Source organism: Suricata suricatta, chromosome 6, assembly GCF_006229205.1.
Source record: "Suricata suricatta isolate VVHF042 chromosome 6, meerkat_22Aug2017_6uvM2_HiC, whole genome shotgun sequence".
NCBI lineage: Eukaryota > Metazoa > Chordata > Mammalia > Carnivora > Herpestidae > Suricata > Suricata suricatta.
The window spans coordinates 85,870,156-85,894,502 of NC_043705.1; the positions used below are offsets into that span (position 1 = coordinate 85,870,156).

Sequence of the window (24,347 nt, forward strand, 5' to 3'; positions counted from 1 at the left end):
TGGCCCCCTGCCACTGGGTGCTGTGTGCATGGGTGTTCCAGAAGGTAGAAGACTGTAGCCCCAAACAGGAAAATATTTCCTGCCAAAGGCATCATACAAAACTCTCTCCTCATGAGGAGTTCCTGATGGAAACCAGAGGTTAAGTTTGAATGAAAGGTACCATCGACGGTAACACAAAGTCTGCATCGCCCTTTACGTACAAATAAAAGAGAGAATTTATTTTCATTCTGAGTTTATTTAACATTTCATCCAGTCGAACTGAAATAACACATGGACTCCAACACTGGCAAAGACACTGTGCTAATACTGAAGTAAAATCTGCCAGTCAGTAATACGAACAATCATAATCATCACATGACTACAACTATGAAGAACTATTTACCCTTATAAGATCATTGCACTTCATGTGGACTTTTCTCCAGAAAAGATATTTCTAAGAGATCAGCAGAATTGCCAATCTTGGTTCATTTGTTCCTTTTTATAAACCGTGATTAAATGATACAGTTAATATTTCTATATAAAAGCAGGAGTTGGAAGCCTTTGGCAAGTGTTTAAAAAGACACATCTCCATGGTCATTATCCCTTCCACAGTAGTGCTTTGGCCCTATCTTCCTGGTGTGTGCAAAACTCCAGTTAGTTCATCAAGCTGCAAGCCAGTGGCTCATTAATTCCTCAGTGAAGGTTAGGATTCTGAAAGGGACTTGGGGGCAGGGTGTGTGTGTGTGTGTGTGTGTGTGTGTGTGTGTGTGTGATAATTTGGAGATTAGCTGGGCAGGTGGTTTAGGCCTCGAGTCCTTAGGTTAAAAGCCACCCTTTTAGCACCTCATGGAGATCTGCCTTCAAGTTCAGGCTCTTACCGCTATTTAAAGAGAAGCATCTATGGCAACAAAATACCTCAGAAGGTCATGGGTAATTTGCCTCAAATGGTTAAAGACAAGAAAATCTCAGAGAGAAAATGCTGGCAGCACAAAGGCAGCTCCAAGTGCCCCCAAGCCTCAGATCCATAATCCTTTCAGGAGAAAAGAGAAACACGGACACAAGGCACACCATTTTTTCTTTATGAGGAAATACAGACTGGTCACATTGTCAGGAAAAATCTGTCGAAACTAGCTTCTCCATTTTCCCCCACTTACAAGTCTCTGCATTACAAGTGAACCGAGTGGTCTCCACTCAACAGGCCCACACCGAGCATATGCCTGGAGCACCTACACACGCACAGCATGATCCGTTACGTTACAAACAGGTGCAGCTACTACAGATGATGTAAACAGTGGTCCATGGATTCATTGTTTTCCAACAGGGTAAACGTCATAGACAATGTTCAAGTACAATTCATTTAGTCACTGATTCACATACACAGTATTTCCGTACCTTCCTGAAAGCCAAGGAGATCTAGAAGAATGACAAGATATGTGGCTAGCCGGAGTGGGGCTCTCACTTCTGAAAAATCAAACCAACCAGATTCGACCTAGTTACACAGCACGGGTATTGAATATTCTTCCCAAATCTGACACGGGTAACGTCTCTGTTATCTGATTATTTGGTGTAAATCACTGAATCTAAGGCCAGCAAGTGCAAGGTAAGAGGAACTTCGTAAGAATGTAAAGCAGTATAAATTTAGAAGTCAAGCAAGGAAGCTGGGGAGCGATGGGAATGCATGTAACCGCGGACGCAGGGGCAGCTCATTGCACTTGTCTATTCCCGTGCCTTTCGGGAAGTACATGCAGGAGCTTTTAATCCTACAAATCCCAAAAGACGCATCATTTACTTGGGGTTGCCCACTGCCTAAACCGGAAGCAAATGTCCCTTAACGTTTACAAGTCACTTTTTTACTGTGTATCCTCAGAGCTTTTGTGTTTTCCCAAATCACTGCAGAGTGATTTGAAACAGGGACATGATAAACATTCAGTATTTCAAACAGATTCCTTCTTGCTCAGTGATCATCAGGAACTATCTCTGGAGTATACACTGAACATCTATTCTATGCCTAGCAGTGCTTTTTAAAACTCTGGCTGAGGGCTGGTATATTGTCTTTGAAAAACAATGACTATAAAAGCTGCAGGGAGGGTACTTCTGTAAATTACACCGTGATTCAAACATAAGGGAGCCAACGGGTGTCGGGCGCCTGGCCCACACCGGGTGCTGTGCTGTAGGGAGCAGCTCGACTCTAAAAGGCTACTGTGGATCTTGAAAGGTCTCCTGTCACTGGGAGAAGCCAAGCTCAACAGGCTTTTCCGCACCGGGTTGGCAGTGGGCAGGACAAGCTGTAGGGTCTCCTCCGATGTTACAGTCCCTTATTAAAGTACACGCGCCGCAATTCAGGATAGGTCTCTCGGATCGTGGCTTGCAGATCAGCCTCCAAGCTTGTCACAGACATGGAACTGGGATAAGGGAGAAATAAGGATTATTACACGGGCACAGCAGGGAACCAAAGTCTGTAGCCGGCAGAGAAGCGACCCTCCCCGCCCGCCCCAACCCCGTACCATGACTGGTATTGTAAAACAGGGTCCTGTTTGAAAAATGCTTCCTGGGCCCTAAAAATGAGTGTCCAATTCCTTCTGAAAATTAATTGTTGCTAAAAATCAAAGAAATGAAACTTAAGAATCCAACAATTATTTTTTTAATGTTCATGTTTTTAGAGAGAGAAAGAGAGAGAGGGAGAGGGGCGAGCAAGTGGGAGAGGGGCAGAAAGAGAGTCAGAAAGAGAAAGAGAGAGGGAGACAGAATCCCAAGCAGGCTGCACAAAACTTCAGCAGAGAGCCCAATGTGGGGCTCAATCCCATGAACCATGAGATCATGACCTGAGCTGAAATCAAGAGTCAGATGCTTAACTAACTGAGCCACCCAGGAGCCCCAAGATCCCAACAATTATTAAAAGCTCACAAAGCTCCCCACTGGGAAGAATGTAAGCAATGCCACTTTCAGACCCTGCTGGTACTGGGAAACAACGTGTGGTAATGCCACCGCCCAAGGAAAACAATCTAATGTTCACCGTTAATAAAAAAAAGACACATGTATTTGGTAGGATTTTTAATACTAGTAATTCACTTGCACTAATATGCTTTTGTCCATTGTATAATAATAATACATGTTTATTGCAAAACTTTTAGGAAACATTAAAATGGGAGTGCCTGGGTGATTTAGTCAGTTGATCATCTGACTTCGGCTCAGGATGTGATCTCAGTTCCTGAGTTTGAGCCCTGCATTGGGCTCACTGCTATTAGTGTAGAGCTTGCTTTGGATCCTTTGTACCCTCCTCTCTCTCTGACCCTTCCCTGCTCATGCTCTCTCTCTCAAAAATAAACAGTAAAAAAAATACTAAGAATTACAAGAAAAAACATCACTGAGAGATGATTTCTTTGATGAATTTTTAAAAAGTACTTGAGGGGTGTCTGGGTGACTCAATCGGTTAAGTGTCTGACTTCGGCTCAGGTTATGATCTCACAGTCCATGGGTTCGAGCCTCGCGTCAGGCTCTGTGCTGACAGCTCAGAGCCTGGAGCCTGCTTTGGATTCTGCGTCCTCCCTCTCTCTCTGTCCTTCCTCCACTCATGCTCTGTCTCCCTCTCTCTCAAAAGTAAATAAATAATTTAAAAAATTTTAAAAAGTACTTGAACATATTATATGCATATATGTATTAGATATGTATTAAAGCTTATTTTTTTGTTATACATGCATATTTATTATATAAAAGTATAAAGAAAAATTGCCCAGAATACTTATGACAGAAAACCTGATAATATTTTGATATGTAATTAGCCTTTTATCTAATTTCTAAATGTTTATTTATTTTGAGAGAGAGAAAGAGAAAGCATGTGAAGGAGGCAGAGAGAGGGAGAGAGAGAGAGAGAGTCCCGAACAGGCTCTGACTTGTCTGTGCAGAGCCTGATGTGGGGCTCAATCTCACGAACTGTGACCAAGCCAAAACCAAGAGTCAACACAACTGACTGAGCCACCCAGGCGCAAAAATCAAGAAACATTTAAAAATAAGTAAATAATTAAATAAATAAAACTGGAGTAACATGTTTCTTGGCAGTTAAGTAAACTCTGCCTGTAAAACCACTTGGTTCCGTGTCTGCTTTGTAGGAAGATGTTTAAATAATACTTCAACCTTCTTAATGGTGACAGGCCAATTTAGACTTTCTCATTTTTAGCATTGTTAACATTTTTCCAGGAGTTTGCCCATTTGCCTGTTTTCAAATCTACTGGTACAATGCTGTCGATAATATTCATTTATCTTTTCAAACCCTGCTATATCTCTAGTTATACCTCTTCTTCATTCATAAAATGATTTGTTCTGATTGACATCACAAGATGACTGTTCATTACTATTGTCCATTACAATGAACCAACTTTTGACTTTGTGGATCCTCTATTTTTTGTTTCTGGTCTTATGTCCTTCCTTTCTCTTTCCCTGGAGTTTATTCTTTTTGTTCCCTTTTGAACTTAAGTTGGAGGTTTACTGCATTGATTTTCAGGCCTTTTTCCTTTCTCATATAAATATTTAAAGCTAATCATTTCTCTTAAAGCAACACTTTTGCTGCTTCCCGCACATTTTGATACAGAGTGTGTGTTCCTTCTCAACTGTACAGGAGGATGGGTAACCGGGGCAATATTTATACAGCAGTCGGATGAATGAACTCAGCCACACGCAATAACGTGGAGGAATCTTAACTGTGACACTGAGTAAAAAGGAACGAATACCAGAAGGCTATATGTAGCATGACACCCTTGTTTAAAGTGTTTCCAAAGAGGCAAAACTAAACAACATTAGCAATGCACATGTGCATGTGTGTATATATACTATATATGAAATAAGACATTTTAAATGCAGTTGTATGATAAACACAAAGTTCTGCCTAATGGCTGCATGTGCCAGGGAGGCAGGGACAAGGAAGAATGTCCAAAAGATGTATCTTACTGGTGATCTTTTTATTCATGAGTGGGTGGATGCATGGATGTTCACTGTATCATTAAAGTAAATAAAATAAAATAGAATAGGGTCATGCTTGGACCAAGAAGAACAGTATATGATGAACCAAGGAATATGCATAATCCTATTCTATGCAACTGATGAGTAAGAAACAAAAAGAAAAATAAACAAATGTAGAAGCAAAAAACAAAAGCAAAACAACAGAGTATGAAGATTCATTTTTAGATAGAGGAACACAAGAGGGTGTTCCTGGTCTCCCAAATGTGGAAACCGTGTAGTCTCTGAGGACAGGCCACCTCATGGCACTCGTAGTTACAGAAAAACTTTTAATGTCCAAACCCAGAATTTAAATTAATCACAAGAATAAATGTTAGGACAATTACAGTGTTTTTCTCATAACACTTAAATGAAACCAAGGCCGATGTAGGAAGCTCCCTTATGGATTTTTCAAATATTTTCATCTCAAAATTCTAACAGCTATATTTATTAAGGGTTTACTTTGTCCTAGGTGCTCTCCTTGGCATTTCACATACACTATTTATAAGTCACTGAGTACAAGGTCAACTGTCAGGCACTGGCATATGCTAGAGAAATAAACTTTTCTTATGTTAAGACCGGAGATGCTGGGGTTTGAACAAGTAAATAGGTATGATTGCCCCTTTTTGGAGATGAAAAAAAAATGCATCCCTCTTGGGCTTTGAGAATAATTTCTGAAGGTCCCACCCTCTCCTAGGGGAGGACATGGCTCTAGGCATCAAGGTGACACAAGGCTCTCTCTCCTTGAGATTTAGAGCCCTATTTAAGACCAGTAGGAGTCAAAGGCAGAAGTGACAGAGCAGGTGAAGGGTGGAGTTCTCTCTCAGGTGGAGGGGACCTGATAAAGTTAGTTCTAGTACACTCATCATACTGTGAAAGCCTAGACGTTAGAGACCGTTCATTTGAAGCCTGTCCACCGGTGAAGATATCACAAAGGCAGGAGCCTGGTAATCCTCAGACAAAAGCCAAACAACAAAATGCTGCTCTCTCTGCTTTCATGTTAAACCAGGAGGAGGCTGAAGACCTAGATGTATCCGATGCTGATTTAATGCCCATCAATCCAGTTCTTACATCAAAAGCAGGATTCAAGGGTAGCTTGGATGAAGGCACATGATAAGGCTTTTAAGGAAAAAAAACTAAGTAGGAAGAAAGGAAGCAAATACACAAATCACAAAGGCTAAGTGTGTGTAACTGCTGTCCCTGGGGCGGACCTCAAATTCTAGTACGCCTGTGTCACGGCTGCATTTTCCAACGGACTGGATGACAGCAAGCCATATCCAAATTTTTATAAAAGCCAATTTGTACCAGAGTTAACCTGATGCTTACAAAAGAATAAAGCACTTTCAAGTGTGATGGTAGAGCCGGATAAAGAGAGTTCTGAAATTAAGCAGGTGTGTGTCTGATTTCTGCCTCTATCTTGTCCCTTTAGAGATGTGGCTTCATTACTCTTTCTGAATCTCAATATCCATGCAGTGAAATGCACTGCGTCTTCAAATGGTTTTTAGGATTAAAACTTGTGATCATTCTGAAGAATAGCAAATACATACCTTTTCTGAGGAAACAGAGCACAACACAGCGGCGTAGCGAACACCAAACTAAAAAAAAAAAGAAAAGAAAAAGACCTATCAGTTTTGACGGCTGACTTTCAGATCCTTTTTCTATTTTACTTTTAAAACAATCCCTTTTCTTTTGATTATATTTCTTCCTAAAAATACATCCCATTTGTGTAACTTTATTACCAAGGACTGTCAAAATAACTTTTAAAAAATCAGAGAAATAGCCAGAGCTTAAGAAAGAATCACACAGGGGCACCTGGGTGGCTCAGTCGGTTAAGCGTCCGATTTCTGCTCAGGTCATGATCTCGCTGCTCCCGAGTTTGAGCCCCACACTGGGCTCTGTGCTGACAGCTCAGAGCCTGGTGCCTGTTTCAGATTCTGTGTCTCCCTCTCTCTCTCTGCCCCTGCCTCTCCTCATACTCTGTCTCTCTCTCAGAAATTATTTAGGCATTAAAAAAAAAAATCACACAAACGGTCCCAAATTTGCAGGTTTCCCTTTGCTTCTATCTAATTGTTGAGACCGTAAGTTCCATAAGTTCTGGGACCTGTTCTGGGTCTCACTTTCAAAACTTGTGTCTCACATTATCTACCCATTCCTTTGCCTTTCTTATACAGTATATTTACCTTTAAAAAGGAAATTAAGTATATAAAAGTAATTCCACTCACCAAAAACCAACTAATCCAACTTGAATAGGTGCACTCATCCATGGGAACCTCTGTTTGGAGAAATAAATTATTTTGAATACTTTTTAGACAGGCTCTTAGAGACAAGTTCTACTACTGATTAGCGGGAAGGGTCTCCACACAAGACCCAGATTAGTGAACTTTGGGGGGCACACTGCAGCAGGCATGTTAGTTCTGACTTCCTGCCACCTCCTTGATCTGTCAGTGACTGCCCATGCAAAGATCAAGTGGCTTCTCATTCTTTCTCTTGCACATATAATCTGAGAGATGCTTGGCTCTAAACAGGTGGAGAAATCATTACCATTTAACTGTAATTCACCTCCTGGATGGGGAGGCAATACAGTCTGGTATCAGGGGTGGAAGACAAACAAACCTGTACTCAAATCTCTGGCCTCCCAGTTCATTCCTGACTGTGGGAAAAGGGCAGGCAGAGCCCAACCTCTCCAAGTTTTGGTTTTCTTATCTGCAAAATGAGGATCACGACATGTGTCCTTAATGTGTGTGGGAGAACACGTGCCAGGTATCGGTCATCAGGCACCTAGTACGGTGCCTGGAATGTGCCAGAAACCCAACACTTCCCGCCTCCCCTGCATCTTCCCTTTCTTGCTATTAGCTGCTGTCAATATGGTTAAAACTGTTGCCAGAACAGAAAACTTTTGCCTGTCACTTTTTTTTTTAATGGAAATGAATGAGTTGGTTGGTCTTTCAGAGAATAAGCACTGTTAGATTTTTAGTTTTCAAAAACGAGTGGTACTGAAACACACAATATAAACAACGGCAGGATATATGGTTACAGAAACAAAGCCACTGAAACATCTGCAACCAAGTTGTGAACTGTTTGTTATGACATCAGCCAACTTAGTGAAGAGGCAACACAAGCTGTTAAAAAGTCATGACCCCCCAGACGCTTGCATGAGAGGCGTACCCTGGTCCCCGAGAAGACTTCTCTGCAGCAAAGGCACGTCACGCAGAGTAGTGTGAGGGGAGGGAGGCATGTACTAGAGAGGAAGGGAGACATGTCATCAAGAGGGGACACACCCACCCCGCCAAGGACAGTAAGGAAAGGACATGCTGTATCTTGGCAACTGGCTCTGAGTGACGATGGATCCTCATCAGGAGATGTAAATCCTCGCCCTGGCACTGCCCAGACTTGTGACGTCTGCGCTGGGTGAGGGGAAGGCAAGCTGAGCACTGAAGGAGACTTTGTGAAGGATGAACTTGAGCCCCTGAGAATGGCCTTCTTATTTCAAGTGGACTCTTGCCTGAAGCACCAGGGGCTAACCTGTTATCCCCGAGAGCACGTGGGTAATCTCAAAGAAGAACGTGTACAAGTAAGGCGGACTGTACATGACCGAACTTCGTGCCGATGGTTTCAATGGAAAGGCTCTCTGTGATGACAAGGATCCCAGAGAATTCTGACTTCACCCAACTTGGATGTCATCCTGTCTCCTGACTCCTCTCCAGCACCCCGTCTGCTTAATTCATCCCCACTTCTTAAACAGCACTTAGCCCGAGACTCAGGGAGCCGTGGAGGTTTGGTCCCCTTATATTCTCATACACCTCGAACTGTGCAAACAGAGGCTATCTTAAATAAGTTTCAATGAATTGGAGACAGTAACCATAAACTTAAAAGGTACATATTCAATGAAGTAAAAGTGCAAAAAGCTAATGACTCTAAAGTCTTCCCTCCACCATGACTGTTCCCCTAATCGCTTTACTGACATATGGCCCGCACATATTTGATGTGCACAGTGTAAGTTCTGACACATGTATCTGGCTGTGAAGCCATCACCGCGGCCAAGATAATGAACATATCCATCCATCTGTAAGGCTTTCCTTATTCCTCCTGCCCTTGGCAACTTCTGTCCTTCCCAAACCCTGCATCCCATTCCCTGGCCACCTCTGATCTCTGCTTTGTCACTATGTATCAGGTTATATTTTCTAGCATTTTATGTACAGAATATATTCCTTTGTGTAATCACTTTGAGGTTCATTCAGGATGCTGCATGTTCCAATGGTTTCATTATTTTCTTGCTGTTAGGTATTCCATTGCATGGACACAGCACAATTTGAAAATTTCTTCTCCTGCTAATGACCATTTGGGTTGTTTTCAATTTTTGGAGGTCACAAGTAAAGCTGCTGTGAACATCCATCTTTTATGTACACGTGCTTTGGTTTCTCCAAGGTAAACACCCAGGAATGACACGGCTGGATCAGGCGGTACGTGTCTGTTTCACTTTTTAAGAAAGTATCAAACTATTTTCCAACGTGGTTATACCATTTTTCATTCCCACTAGCAGGATATGAGAGTTCCAGCTTCTCCACATTGCCATGAACATTGGCAGTCTTTTCCATTTTAGATATTCCTATAGGTGTTTAATGGTAGCTTGTGTAGTTTTAACGTGAATTTCCCCAGTAACTAGAGATACTGAGCATCTTTTCATGTGCTTACCTCATAGGTGAAATGTCTGTTCAAACCTTTTGCTCATTTTTTAAGTTGTGTTATTTTCTTGAACGAGTGTTGAGGGTTCTCTGTATCTTCTGCATAGAAGTCCTTTATCAGATACAAGTTTTGCATAGATTTTCTCCAATCTGTCTGCCTTTTCATCACTTTATAGTTTTAAAAAAAATTTTTTTACATTTGTTTTTGAGAGACAGAGGGAGACAGAGCATGAACAGGGGAGGGGGAGAGAGAGAAAGACAGAATCTGAAGCAGGCTCCAGGCTCTGAGCTAGCGGTCTGCACAAAGGGGCTCGAACCCCCAAACCATGAGATCATGACCTGAGCCGAAGTTGGATGCTCAACAGACTGAGCCACTCAGGCACCCCATCTTTATAGTTTTCAAAAAACAGAACCTTACCATTTTGATGAAGTCCAGTTTATCAATTTTTCTTTTATGGACCGTGCCTTTGCTGTTGTGTCTAAGAAATCTTAGCCTAACTCTCAGTCTCAAAGATGGTCTCTTCTATTTTTTTGCTAGAAGTTTTACAGTTGTAGATTTTTACATTTAGAGTCTATGAACCACGGGGAGTTAATTTTTATACATGGTACAGTCAATTCCCTATATATAGCCCATAGCCTGGCCATCTGGAAGTTTCCCAATAAGCCATGCTGTGTGTCTTCTCTGAGCTTCTGTGGACCACGTGTCCTTGACCACCATTCACGTCTCTGCCCACCTCCTGCATCTGGGGGAGACACTGCCTCTATTCCCTCTGTGCCGCACTCTGTACTCAGGAAGCATTGGGACGACGGCCTCGTGTCTCTTCCCGTCACTGTGCTATCTGGCCCCTGAGAGCAGGGCTCTGTTTCTATGACTCAAGCACCCAACTCATTGCTTGGCATGTAACAGGCGTTCAGCAAAGGGCTGCTGAGTAACTACATGACTGAATGAACAAATAAATGCTACACTCACACTTAATTAACAGAAAGTCCTGAAAATCTACTGAGTAGACAGAGCTGTCCACCTTTGTTAAAGGGAAGAAGGAAGAAGCAGAATTAAGGAATGGGGAACTGGTACCTGATCTAAACCCCATTAACTTTATTTATTCCTAATGAAAGTGCCGACAATGTCAAGAGACCACGGGAGTTATTCTTCAAGAATACCATTATTCAAAAGGCCAGATTTTAGGCACTGAGCATTTTGGTTTATTGCAAAGATTTTTGTGAGTCATTTGCCCACAGTTGATGCTTTTTTCTGGCACTCCGCTTGGGAAAAGATAAGGTACGGGGAGAGGGATGAGTCATACCGAATGCTCCCCAAGCTCACCGTTAAGAAAGCCAAGAATGTTCAATTTGTTTCATGTTGGCAGAGGAGTCTGGTCATGTCCAAGGTTAAAGCCCAGGTATGTGCATCCTTACAGAGGGGCACATGTAGCCGCCGGAGCTGTGGGAACAATCAGGGGGCAGGCAAGGCAGACCCCAGCCCACGTGGACGTTATGAGCTGCTGAATGATCTCTCGGACCTCCGTAAAAGGAGCACAGTAAAGCCTGCCTTTGAGGATGCACGTGAAAGTGCTCTGAAGATGGAAACGTATGGATATTAATATAAGTCACCTCTGCTTATGTTTTAGTAGAAACTACACTATCAGTTCAGTCCTATGGGATCTTTCTATGTGCGCAAAATGCAGTAATTCCGTGTTAACAGTGACCCTGCACTTGGGGAATGCAATGTGCGTATGAACAGCTCAACATTCAGCCACTGCTTTTTCTTTCTCTTTTTTTTAATTTAAAAAATTTTTGTAGGGGAGAGCGCAAGTGGGGGAGGGGCAGAGAGAAGGGTACAGAAAGAGGATCTAAAGCAGGCTCTATGCTGACAGGCTGACAGCAGTGAGCCTGATGTGAGGCTCGAACTCACAAATCATGAGATCTGGAGAACTGGAGTCGGACGCTCAACCGACTGAGCCACCCAGGTGCCCCTTGCCATTGCTTTTTCAAAGCAGCATCCTCCACTGAGGTTGGAAGGACAGCCACAGCCAGACCCCTGGGGGCCAGCGGGACACTGGGACTGATCCTCGAGCTACTCTCGAGGACTGACTGCCTCTCCCAACTTCGCCATGGCAGGGTCTGCAGCCTGTGGCCTCTCCCAGCCCCAGGTGAGGGGCAGGGGGGTAGGCTGGGGAGCGGGGCAGGCAGAGGGCTTCTCCAAGAAGGGCGTGTCAGGTGCACACCTCCAAATGATTACTAAGTATCTGATATGAGCAAAGCTAAAAACTGCAAACTGAGATGGGGGAGGAAAACAAAATATGTACTCACTGGTTAAAGTGAAAAAGCCTAAGAGAGTGGCAGCGGGAGGAGGGGGGCAACTGCTTGGATCATCTGCTGCTTCCTTCATGCAGAAAATGCTGTTAGGCTCTAAAATGCCCAATGGTGTCTTCTGTCCAGCATTTGTCACTCAGAGTAACTACAGCAACTTTTCCAACAATGCAGAGACCCCAGGCGCACCAAGGCATGACTGAACTGGGGGAATGATGGACCACCCTCATTTCCACGTGTTTCCTCCACTGACCTAGTGTCTCAGCATTAGTGTAGCTTTAAATGCAGACTTTCCTATAGAATTTCTGGGATCCCTAGCCGGGATTAGAATATGTGTATGCCATGTACCCAAAGGCAGGGCTAGACTCTGCTGAATAAAGTCCTGCCCGTGGCGGTGGGGGCAAGACTTGGAGCCTCTGCAACAGAGCCAGGCTGCTAAGATTCTCCTGTTAAAGGGGTGCTGGGTGGCCTTCGAGAGACAGAGAAGAGAACGGGAAGGCTTCAGCTGGGGGGATGTTGTCACTGAAGGTGGCCTCCCAACCGCCTTCACAGTCACCTGCAGGTTTGTGATCATCACAACTTTGTTACACTATCAGTGGAATGAGCCACACTGATTACTCCTCTCTTGCAAAAGCGTCGCTTGTCAGGTCAACTATGTAAGACGACAACTTTCAAGTCTTGTAACCAACCTAGAAATCTGGTCTTGCTTGAAAAACCGGATTTTTTCTTCAGTGCAGCAGGAGTGGGGGGTTAGATGTATTTGATTCTCCATTGTTCCTGAAGCCGGCATGCCAATACTTAGGAACGGTCAACCAGGTAAAGCCAAAAGGCTGCCTGGGCCAACATGTGCCCTTGCAGAAACACTGATCCGGATGCCTTCCCAGATCGAGAGCCAGCAGGAACACAGGGCATCAATTCACTATCTGCAAAGTTATGCACGTACTGCACGGGCCACTCCCGGCTAGCATCCTGAAGAGTGATGCTGAAAAACCCCACTTAAATTAATTCGATGGGTTTTTTTTCCTTCAAAGCTGAAATCGCTTCCTGTAAGTACAGCGGGGATGGGCAGAGGAAGGAGCATTAATTTTCTTCAGATTTTCTGAAAAGCACGAAGACGTGAAAGCTGATGAATGCCAAATGTGTGTGTAATTTGGTAGTTTTAGGATGCAGTCACTGTTCAAGTATGTAAAACTAATCCATTAGCAGCTTTTAAGAGTCCATCTTTCCTAAGCTGTGCACCAGAAAGAGAGTTGGGCAAAACTTTTTCATTAATTCTTAAAATAACAGCTCAGTGAAGTATATAAAATGTCACATGAATTCATAATGACATCTTGGTCTATACCAACAGCTTTACTGCTTAAAAATATACGTATAACTGTTTTGTATTTGGGGACAGTCCCATCGCTACAGAGCTACTGTGACACTCCGTTGCATAATTCACACTGACATGTGAGACTGTTACAGGAGGCCGCTCAGGGAACAGAACTCTTCCATGTGCCCAAAGCTCCCAAGAAAGAATATGAGAGAAGGTGCTGAAAAGACAGTCCCCTTTCCCGAACATGGGATTGGTGCACGGGCAGGCCAGAGCCTGGGTGCACGGGTCAGACGAGGCGGTCAACACTACGGTTTCCTCACAGCACCCTTTCTGGCTTACCTCTCGAAGGACATAATTGTATTGTGAGTGTTTATGAAGTGTCCCCATAGTGACGGCCCTAGCTTTCCTCCTGGGCCCAGCAGAGTCCTCCTAATCATGAAGTCATTCAGGAAATGTCTGGCCTGTGAACAAGGTCCTTTTTCAAAGCTTTTTAGTGTCTCTCTGATGTTACATTTGTTTCCAAGACCCAAAACCATTCGCCCAAGGGAGCTGTGGTCTTTCCCACAACACACCTGTTCCTTCAGTGAGGAGCCTGCCTCCTTTCTCCTGGTAGATCTAACAAGACCACTTTCTAAACCGGATGGGCCCCATGAGTCACCCTACTCTACCATATCCCACCTGTTGGGAACTGGAAAATGAAGATGGCGCACGAACACTACTGCTTTAAACCGCGGCCACTACAAACGGCAGCATAGAAGCATTGGGAGTCCCTCCCTGGTCAGTTTCATCTTGTAATATTTTCAGACCTTGAGGGGAGGTGGCTGACAGATTAAGGACTTACTAGATATGATCACCAAAAAAAAAAAGCCAAATACACCAGGCACTATATTCGAGGTTCTACAAAGCTACTACTCCAAATGATTTTCCCATTTCTGATAGTCGGCAGTGACATATAAACACGTCACTCCAAATTCACACCATGTCTTCATCATCGCCTAGCTAGGCCTCCAAGTGATGATGGAGACAAGTGTGTCATCTCGAGGGTATGACCTCTTGAGAAGTGAGCAGCCACCTCCCATTTAGAAAAGCTTTTTCAAATATCTGAGATCAGAAGTAAAATGTTCCTGGAGACATCTTTTCAGTTACGCAAGTGCCTGAGGGCCAAGGGCCTTCAAATTCTTTACTCGCCATGCAGGAAATGCTCTGCATAGTTTGAAGTCCGAAAGGAACCTACGGGGTTGACGCAGAGAGGAACAGAACCAGGGGAGGGCGGAGGGAGCTTACCTTTAGGAAGGCTTTCTTCTCCAAAGTGTTCATGATAAATGGAGGGATGGCTGAAGTAAAGACAGATCCACTTAAGTCTTCATATTTATTTTCAGCTTATATTTTTTTCAACAATTTTACAAACCACTTATGTCACTTTTAGGCTATTTTCACTGGCAGAGTGAAATTATTTGCAGTAATTCTTTAAAATACTTTAGTATTAAAAAAAAAACTAAAAATAATGTGATGTCTTTACCAGCCATCAGACTTTATAATCTTGAAGGGAGCTTTACATGTCACTTTAAATATGCAACAGTACAAACAATGGGAACTTTTCTCTCCTGTGTTAATAAAACATATGCAACCTCCCCCAGGGACCCTCCCACATGGGGTCCAGTATAAAGATTTTGCCTTCAAAGAAAAAAAAAAAGAAAAAAGATTTCTGCCTTGAGTGACCCTGGAAAGGTTACCTAACTCCTCTGAGCCTCAGCTTTCTATTTTCCTTATCAATAAAGCAGAGAGAATTCTATCAAACTAGCTATGATGGTCAGATACAATAAAGCACGCAAAACTTTGGGTGGTGGTAGTTCATTTATGGTTTACCCATAATTTCCATCAGACTAAACTGTCACATCAACCCCTTCAAGATGGCAATTACCTCTATAGATTTCACTGGGATAGAAAGATTGTGTTTCTTCTCTGGGACTAAATAATGTTTAAAATAACCAAGCCTCTAGAAATAGATCTGTTGGGCAGGCTGAACTCCAAAGGGGTACCTTATATTTCAAAATGAGAAAGAACAAAACTAAAACCAAAAGCAAACACAGTGTGGAAGCAGGAGTTGCAGGCTTGGTTTTGGCAAATCTGGAAATCTGGGCTCAGCGGGCACGTTGGGGAGGGCGCCGAGCCCCTGGAAGGTCGGGGACAGTGTGCCGGTGCCAGACTCGGGGGACTCTTGTCCTATGTTTCAAGACTATGGTTTCCACTGGGCACCCACCTCCACAGCATTCTCCACTGTCTCCCAAGGGTGCCGTGAGGGTGCCTTTGTTAAATCAATTAACGGGGGCGAAATCAGAGAACCCCAGGGTGCTGGATGCCACTCAAATGTCCCTCAGAGTTTTCCTTCAGGCCTTTTGCTTCAACTTTTGTTGTCTACTACTGTGTGTCCTCTGATGAGAGTCACAATGACAAAAGGAACTTAAAGACAACAAAATACACTAGCGGGACAACCTGACAGCAGTTGATTAAGTAGGCTTCCCTCGAGAGCTTAATAGCCAAGTGTTTTTTGCATCCAGTTTAGATGATGAAATTAATCATACTGGTTTCTATTTGTTTCTGTAAACAGTACTGGACCTCCCAGATGCTCTGGTTTCTGAGTAAGTCTGAGAATCTTCTCTCAGCCTTTGGTCTGAGGGAAGCCCAAGGAGTGGACCAGAGTGTCTCAGAAGAACTAGACACAGTGTAGGCTTTGGCCGTGGCTCACGTTGACTCCAAGTTCTGCGAACAAAACTGAGTAGAAGCTCGGTGCACATCTTACGAGCTACTCTCACCAACCCGACTTGGTGCGTGTTTTAAGGGGCTCCGACTGATACAATAAATCTCCAGTAGAAAGTATTCTGATTCAAAAACTCTTCCAAGTTTCTTTTGAAGAGTGTCAAAAATCAGATCCTTTGCCTTCAGGTTCTCATAACCTGTACTGTCACCACCCAGGTCCAAACCCGTCCCCACCACTGGTCTGCAGTGATGGGCCAGCTTCCTGGCCGATCTCCCCAACCATCCCACCACCACTGCTGGCCCTCTTTGGCCTGCTCTCCCGGAGCCCACCACAGCGCCCCACAGCGCCCAGTGTCACGCAGCGAAAGCCTGAGAAGGATGACCCCACGCCCCTGCCCCAGCTGCTCCGTGGCCTCCCGCCCCTCAGACCGCAGCCAGGGCTTGCTGACAGGGAGCTACTCACCCATGCCCGGGGCCGCCATGAGAATCCTGGAGATGACCACCTGTGTGATGGCTTGTCTTGCAGCATTGGCTGACTCGCCCAAGCGGTTCCCATTCTCGTCTGTGACGGGAATGCCGACTTTGAGTTCCCTGCCGAGCAAAACACATGGAAAGAAGTTCACAGATGCCCTCTCGTGACGAGGCTGGAAACAGCACTGTGCTGGGGAAGCTCAAGTCCCTACTTAATCCAAGGACCCGCTCGGGTGTCATTTTTGGCACTAATGGCTCTGTTTTAAATACCACGAACAAGTTGTATGACAGGCACAGAAGTGAAATAACACTAGTGAACTCCCATTAAAAAAAAAGTGTTGCATTCTTAATAACAATATGACTCAAAGGGCAAGTATGCTAACTTAAAGATAAGGCTAATTCCTCTGCTGACGTGCAAACCTGAGCAACTTTCCAAATGAGAGGCAGATACAGAAAATGTGCCATTAGTAAGTAAACTGACTAGGCTAACGTAGGAATCACTAGTATGTGGCACTACTATTTAACTCTAGTTACTGACCCTAAAATTACAGCTCCTATTATTACCCTTTCTTGTTATGCATTCCAAAATGCTTTTTCTTGTCTTTTCTTCTCTTTTAATTTTTTTTTTGCCAGTGCTATAAAACACTTCCGAAGATATACATTAATATTATTTTAAATCCAAGAAGATGATTCTGGGCCGTGGCAGGGGAGAACTTATTAGAGAATCCACTTTCTGTGCACAGACCTTCTTCACCTAGCTCTAGCACAGATAAATGTTGGTTTGGGATACACGTGTTAAACGTTTTACTAGGCAGAAGTAGAAAGAACATTCTAACCTCCCACATACCCACAGCCTACGTTAGTAATTAGCAAGTAAGTCACCGCTAAGCTTGCTTCATTAATGGACCCATCTCTGCGCCCACAGCAGATTACTTTGAAGCAAACCCCAGGTCTCATATAATTCTATCTGCAACTATTAATGTAATTTTTTTTAAGTTTCGACAAAACTAAATATTACAAGAGACTCCACTGTCAAGCACCCGTCCCTTCAAAGACTACGTACAGATCTTACCTTTGCCTCATTAATGGGATATTAATGCAATTAGCAGCAGCTACGGCAGCAAAGGGAACGAAGCGTCCGATGAGTGGGGAGACATGCTGCAGAAAAGAGAATTCCAGAAGCATCATCTTACTTTGCCCGTATGACCGAATGCAAATACTCATTTCTCCCTGAACACGGCTCAAAACCCAGAGTCTTATTTGCATGGAAACTCCGGCTAGGAGTACTTTCAAAACTTGTGGCCTGGTGGTGTCCGTCTGCTTCCAGCATGGGCACACTTCTGAGACATCTGACGGCTTAGCGTGGCTGCTAGACCGGGGGGTGGGGGTGGGTGGGGGGCTTTGGAGTCGCAGCCCTGAGCGCAGGCGCTGGTATCCCCACCTCTCCGGGGCTGTGGGCACAGGCACGCTCCTCCGCATACAGCCTCTAGTGGGCAGTGAGGGTGGGGAGGCACTGGGCCCAGTGCCAGGGTCACACCAGGGGCTTGGCACACGGTGTTGGTGACAGCCCTTCCCAAGCTCGTTGGAAGACACAACTGGACTTGAACTGTTCTGGGAAACAATCGAGAGACTTGGAGCCAGGCAGGTGAGAGGCGATGAAGAAGCTGCACTACGGAAACGAGAATCCAGGTACCTTGGTTAACGCGTTGAGTCCCAGAGCTGTTGCGACGGCTCCAGTTGTTGCAGAAACATAAGCTGTTCCCAATTCACTGAAAAGCAAGAGAAAAACAAGGCGTGAGCCACGAGTGTCCGTCGGGAAGGTTGGGTTCCGCGTTTCCTGAAGAAATGAGGGGAAACTGTGAAAGGGCATGACTGAGAGCAGAGCACCCACAAAAGGACACTCATTGTCACTCTACAAACAGAAATGCAGAAGGGGAGCAAGCTGGCCCTGGGGAAGGGGCACCCCTCGCGCACAAGCCGACGGCCAGGTACAGTGAGCGGCCGTCGGGGGCAGGTTCCGGGGTGGGATGCAGGGGCTGTGCGTGGGCACGAAGCCACAGTGCGGGCGGAGCGGCCTGGTCTGCGTGTTGGCAGCTCCTCTGCTTATGCAACAGATGCCTCTCCAAACAGAGACACACACCCAAAGTAAACCCGCACGGCCGTGGTTCTTAAAATGCTAGACCCTATCATACCGAATGCTGCTGGTCCCATCCTCAGCAGTCAGCCAAGCACGGCGCTTCTCTCTCATGTTAAAATAAATTTTAATTCAAAGCGTTGGAAGAAACGAAGGTGTGACGAGCACTGTTGGTGGCGGATTTCCCGAGCCTTTGCTCTACTCGGGGGCAGAAGACTGTGGACTGTCAAAAGCCATGTGAAGTGATACAACAAAGAAAGAAAACACTTTCAAGTGCTGTACAAGTTGGGCTGAAAGTTTTGGTTAACGAATCACTTCGGGCGGTAGAAACAGTGTTTTACCAGATCGGCTCGGTAGGTGACTTATTTTAAGGACAAATCCTGGGGCGCCTGGGTGGCTCAGTTGGTTAAGTGTCCGACTTTGGCTCAGGTCAGGATGTCACAGTCTGTGAGTTTGGGTCCCGCGTTGGGCCCTGTGCTGACAGCTCAGAGCCTGGGGCCTGCTTCACATTCTGTGTCTCCTCTCTCTGACCCTCCCCTGCTCATGCTTGCCTCGCCCCTCAAAAATTGATAATAAAAACATCAAAAAACCCCAAAAAGACAAATCCTCGATGGAAGTCCCCAATTTCTGCAGAGATCACATTACTGAAGCCGCTACTTTGGACGCTGTTGTCTGGCCCCAGGCTCAGGGTAGATGAGGGCACAGCCTATCACTGGCCCCAGGCTGGCCCTGGACCTCCTGCCAGGCATTCTGCAGGGGGAGCCTGAGGGTGTGGGAGACAGACCCACCTACCAGCGCCACCGACAGCACGAGTCCTGTCTGAGAGGGCAGGCTGGACAAGACAGAAGGGAAGAGAAGAAACACGACTGAACAATGTGCCCCATGACGCTCCAACAGCATCACCAAGCCATCTGGCACTGAATCAAGTGCACACTGGAGAAGCGCAGGGACGGGGAAGTCTTAGGGCCTTACTTCACAGTGAGGGGGGCGTCTCCGCTTCTGTTGGTGTAGTTGACCACGGCGTTGAAGGACTGGTTAATCCACTGCCAGAAGAGCACCGCCGGCGTGGTCCTAAAACAGAGCGATCCATCACACACCGGCCATCGCCTTGACCTAGCCGCTGTGCAGAACAGAAAATGTGAACACCAGTAACCAGAGGGGAGACGGACTGTGGAAGGAGGGCCCTAGGTCAGTGACCGTGCATTCTGGGTTGAGGGCTTGGACCTGAATGGCAGGGCAGACTTTCACCCTCTGGATCTCAGCTTCCTCGTTCTTTAGATAGGAGTAACGCCAAGCTTGAAGGGTTATGGTGAGGATCGAGTTATCTTCCTTCAATTTTATCTTAAATCTGTAGAGAGCCTGGCATGCATACAGCAGGCACTCAACAGATGTCAGGTCCCTTCTCATGGGGAAAAAAGAAGCCATTTGTAGGCAAAGTAGCCCCGATGCCTCCTAACGGCGGGTATGAGCCTACATGTCTATAGTTGTGTCATATGAATGGATTCAAAAGAGAATTTGTTTAGAGGGTGTTTTAATTTTCTTTCTCCATCTCATTTCCTTTTGGGTCTAAGACTTAGGGAAAAACTCAGTCTCCCTTTGAACAAAAAGAATACTATTTATTCTACACAGGGAAAAGTGAAAACAACCCCATAGGGTTACAACATTTATACAAAATGGAACTCAATGTGAAGTGACATTTCTTTCAATAAAACTATTTACATGCAAAACTGTACTTGAACCTTCGGTGATACAGAATGAACTACTATCACATTTCCATAACTTACCTATAAAATGTCATCATACAACCTGTGATGGTCATGTTCATTGGAACCTGAGCTGACATTCTTCCTATCAAAATCATCTTTTCACCAGTGTCGGGATGAAAAGCTGAATCATAGATGTATTTTGCTCTCCATAATTCATTTTCTGTGAGACCTGGAGGAATGACTCCTTGCCTAGGGAAACAAGAAATAACAAGGGAAACTTCATGTCATTGATCTCACCAGTGCTCTAGAGAGGTGTGGCTACAAAGTTCTTGAGTTTCTGCTTACCTAAAACATATGTGCCTGTGACTGAAATTTTAGTAACATAAAAGACGGTAAACACAACGTACATTTCAAACCCATATATCTCAAAGGATCTATAATTTTGAAAAACAAAAATGTACCTGGTATCTTAAAATATTCAACTGTGAAATATCCTTTGTTTTAAATGGCATACTTAAAAACATATCTTGAGGAGCACCTGCGTGCCTCAGTCAGTTAAGCATCTGGCTCTTGATCTTGGCTTAGGTCATGATCTCACAGTTTGAGAGTTCAAATCCCAAGTCGGGCCCTGCATTGACAGCACAGATCCTGCTTGGGATTCTGTCTCTCCCTTCCCTGCGTTCCCCCCTCTCTGTCCCTTTCTCAAAATAAATGAATGAAACTTTTAATAAAAATAAAGAAATAATAAAAATGTATCTTGAACTTTGCAAATTCTAAAATACTTTTAACCAATTAGACAAAAGCTATGGTGATCAAGAACATTAATTTACTTTTAAACCTACAGATTTGAAATCCTAGGTTAGAGGCTCATTATTTTATCTTGTTATCAAAGAAACTTATGTTCATTGCTAATAATTTATTTTTAAACCTACAGATTTGAAACCCTAGGTTAGAAAGGCTCATGTTTTAAAAATGTTTTTTATATATTTTTGAGAGACAGAGAGAGACAGCGTGAGCAGGGGTGGGTCAGAGAGAAAGGGAGGTACAGAATCTGAAGCAGGCTCCAGGCTCTGAGCTGTCAGCACAGAGCCCGACACGGGGCTCAAACTCACAAACTGTGAGATCATGACCTGAGCTGAAGTCGGATGCTCAACCGACTGAGCCACCCAGCTGCCCCAGAAAGGCTCATAATTTTATCTTGTTATCAAAGAAACACATGTTCATTGCTAAAAATTTAGAAAACACAGAAACTCATTACTGCGATTCAAACCACTCAAGCCTTTAACTACTCATTCCCATTGATACCCTTTTGGTGAAGGGCTCAGTCTTGCAGGATCTGAATACACCACTTAGGATCTTTATAATAAATACCAGACTTGCTGCTTTATAACCACCTTTTTAAAATGAGAAATATTTTGTAAACATTTCTATCTTTCTTCATCAATATCATCTATACTGGGCTGAATAGTGTCTCCCTTCTGCCGCAATTCATATTCACCCAGAACCTCAGAATGTGACCCTTTTCAGAATCAGAGTCTTTGTGGATGTAACAATTAAAATGAGGTCATGCTGAATTAGGATGGGTCCTAAAGCCAATGACTGGTGTCTTTAGAAGAGCTACATGCAGACAAAGATGGCGGCCCCATGACAGCAGAGGCAGAGATGGGAATAATGTAGCTGCAAGTCAAGGAACATCAAGCATGCCCTGGGCCACCAAGAAGCTGCATGAGGGGAAGAAAGATTCTTCCCTAGATCCTTCTAAGGGAGAGGGAGATGGCCGTCCAGAGGCCTGGATTTCAGACTTCTAGTTCCCGAACTGCAACAGAATGCTGTTTTAAGCCACTCAGCTTGTGGTAATTGGTTATCACCACCTTAGGAAATGGAACACATCATCCTTTCAAATGCTACAGTATCCCACTGACTCTCAGCAGATTATCCCAATCCCTTATTGTTGGGCATTTTAATTGCTTCTAATCTTTCCATTTGTAAAGGATGAGGAAGTTAATCTTCTTACAGATAAGTCTTTCCCTGCATCCAAGATTATCTAGAAAGAGTACATTTGCTTGTGGGCAAAAGTTATGTGAAACATTGAGACTCTAAATATGCCTTTTATCCTTTTTCTCTACTTGGCTAGGTCTTTGTACTATCATCAGCAGCAACCTCATTGTTGGAGCAACTCACATGTATACTTAACATACTGTGGGTGATCCCGTGAGTTGCGTTACCCGCTGCCCAGAACATATTTATCTTTACGCAGTCAGGTAGGAACGAATGCCTAGCAAGGCCTGACCTACTTCAAGGTTGTACAGTCATCTCTACATCTTATATTTTCATTATTTTTTGTTGTTGTTGTCAATGAAGTTTTCAATTTATTTGGAATTTATCTTAAGTTATAAAAATGTGAAATTTGCTTAATTTTGCTTTCCCCCCGGCTGGCCTGCCATGCTAACACCAAGATTTAAATGCTATGTCATCGCCAGCTGACATCCTGTGAATGCCTGGCTTGGTTCAAGGCTTTCTGTGGACTTGCCACTATCTATACCTTGTGGGGCTGATGCCCATGCTTTAACAGATGGTCCATTTTATGCCGGTAAGAACAGTGGTCTCTCCTGCCACAACTCCTCATTTTCTTTTTCAAAAGTCCCTGAATTACACGCATTGTTCTTTCAGACAACGTCTGGGTGGCTCACAGGGCTGAGCATCTGACTTTGGCTCAGGTCATGAGCTCACGGTTCATGAGTTCAAGCCCCATGTCGCGTTCTGTGCTGACAGCTCAGAGCCTGGAGACTGCTTCAGCTTCTGGGTCTCCCTTTCTCTGCTCCTCCCTTACTCATGCTCTGTCTCTCTCTCTCAAAAAAAATAAACATTAAAAAAATATTTTTTAAAGAATTGTTTTGTCAATTTTAAATGTTGATTTATTTATCTTTGAGAGAGTGGGGGGAAAGAGCTGAGAGAGAGTCGGGGGAGGGGCTGAGAGAAAGAGAATCCCAAGCAGGGTCCGTGCTGTTAGCACGGAGACCGACCTGGGGCTCGATCCCATGAACTGGGAGATCACCACCTAAGGCAAACCCAAGAGTTGCGAGGCTCAGCCAACTGAGCCCCCCGGGTGGCCCTATTTTGTCAGTTTGATAGGTGAACACACTTGTATTTATATGGAAACTCTACTGATCTGAAGAGAACCTCTGCCATATGAAGACCATCTATCCAGAAATACTGCACATTTCTCGAGTTACTCAAGGCTTCTTTTAATGACCCCCAGTGGTCTTCTAACTGCCTCACGCTTATGACAAGTATATGCCTGACATCTTATATATAGATATATATGTTTTTTGGTCTTTTTAATGATATTAAAAAATACTGTCTCATTATTGCTGGTGTATAGGAAACTGTGGACTCTTTGGGTGTTGCCCACTCATCATATTTCCTTATTTGTTCCACTAGCTTTTAGTTGATTGGTAAGAATATCATTAGAAAGAAAGAATGAAAAAAAGAAATTGTCTCATGTCTTTAAGATCTCTACATATTGTTTGTTTTTTTAAGTTAAAAAAATTTTTTTAATGCTTATTTTTGAGAAAGAGAGACACTAAGTGGTGAAGGGCAGAGAGAATCTGAAGCAGGCACAGAGCCTGATGTGGGGCTTGAATTCACAGACCCCGAGATCATGAACTGAGCCGAAGTTGGACACTCAACCGACTGAGCCACCCAGGCGCCCTTTAAGTTTGTTATTTATTTAAGCAATCTCTACATCCAACACAGGGCTTGAACTCAGGACCCCAAGATTAAGAATCACATGCTCCACTGACTGAGCCAGCCAGATGCCCCTCTTAGTTCTTTTTTATGTTTACTGAATTAGTTAGGGCTTCTAGAACAATGTTATACAATAGTGAAGATAAAGGCATCCTTGACTTGCTCCTGACTTCAGAGAGAATGCTTTATAGTGTGATTTTAGGAGAGTGTTCTCCTGGATGTAAAACAGGCTCATGTTCAAGTCAGAGAAAAAGAAT

At 44.2% G+C, this 24,347-nt stretch overlaps 1 protein-coding gene across 2 annotated transcripts in view; it reads right to left on the reverse strand.

Annotated features, from left to right (window-relative positions):
• Positions 1 to 215: 215 nt before the first annotated feature.
• The window catches only part of SFXN1 (sideroflexin 1), a 30,579-nt gene continuing 6,447 nt past the window's right edge, over positions 216 to 24,347 (reverse strand). Inside the window, exons 3-12 of one of the 2 annotated variants that reach the window (XM_029942830.1) lie at positions 20,422 to 20,592; positions 19,610 to 19,708; positions 18,197 to 18,272; positions 17,576 to 17,661; positions 16,496 to 16,623; positions 14,560 to 14,609; positions 8,134 to 8,206; positions 7,191 to 7,240; positions 6,516 to 6,563; positions 216 to 2,381 (exon numbers count right to left, since the gene is read on the reverse strand). In XM_029942830.1, coding sequence (XP_029798690.1) covers positions 2,352 to 2,381; positions 6,516 to 6,563; positions 7,191 to 7,240; positions 8,134 to 8,206; positions 14,560 to 14,609; positions 16,496 to 16,623; positions 17,576 to 17,661; positions 18,197 to 18,272; positions 19,610 to 19,708; positions 20,422 to 20,592 — 811 coding nt within the window. In that variant the 3' untranslated portion in view covers positions 216 to 2,351. The remainder of the gene's footprint in view (positions 2,382 to 6,515; positions 6,564 to 7,190; positions 7,241 to 8,133; positions 8,207 to 14,559; positions 14,610 to 16,495; positions 16,624 to 17,575; positions 17,662 to 18,196; positions 18,273 to 19,609; positions 19,709 to 20,421; positions 20,593 to 24,347) is intronic. The other variant, XM_029942831.1, reaches the window with a different exon arrangement.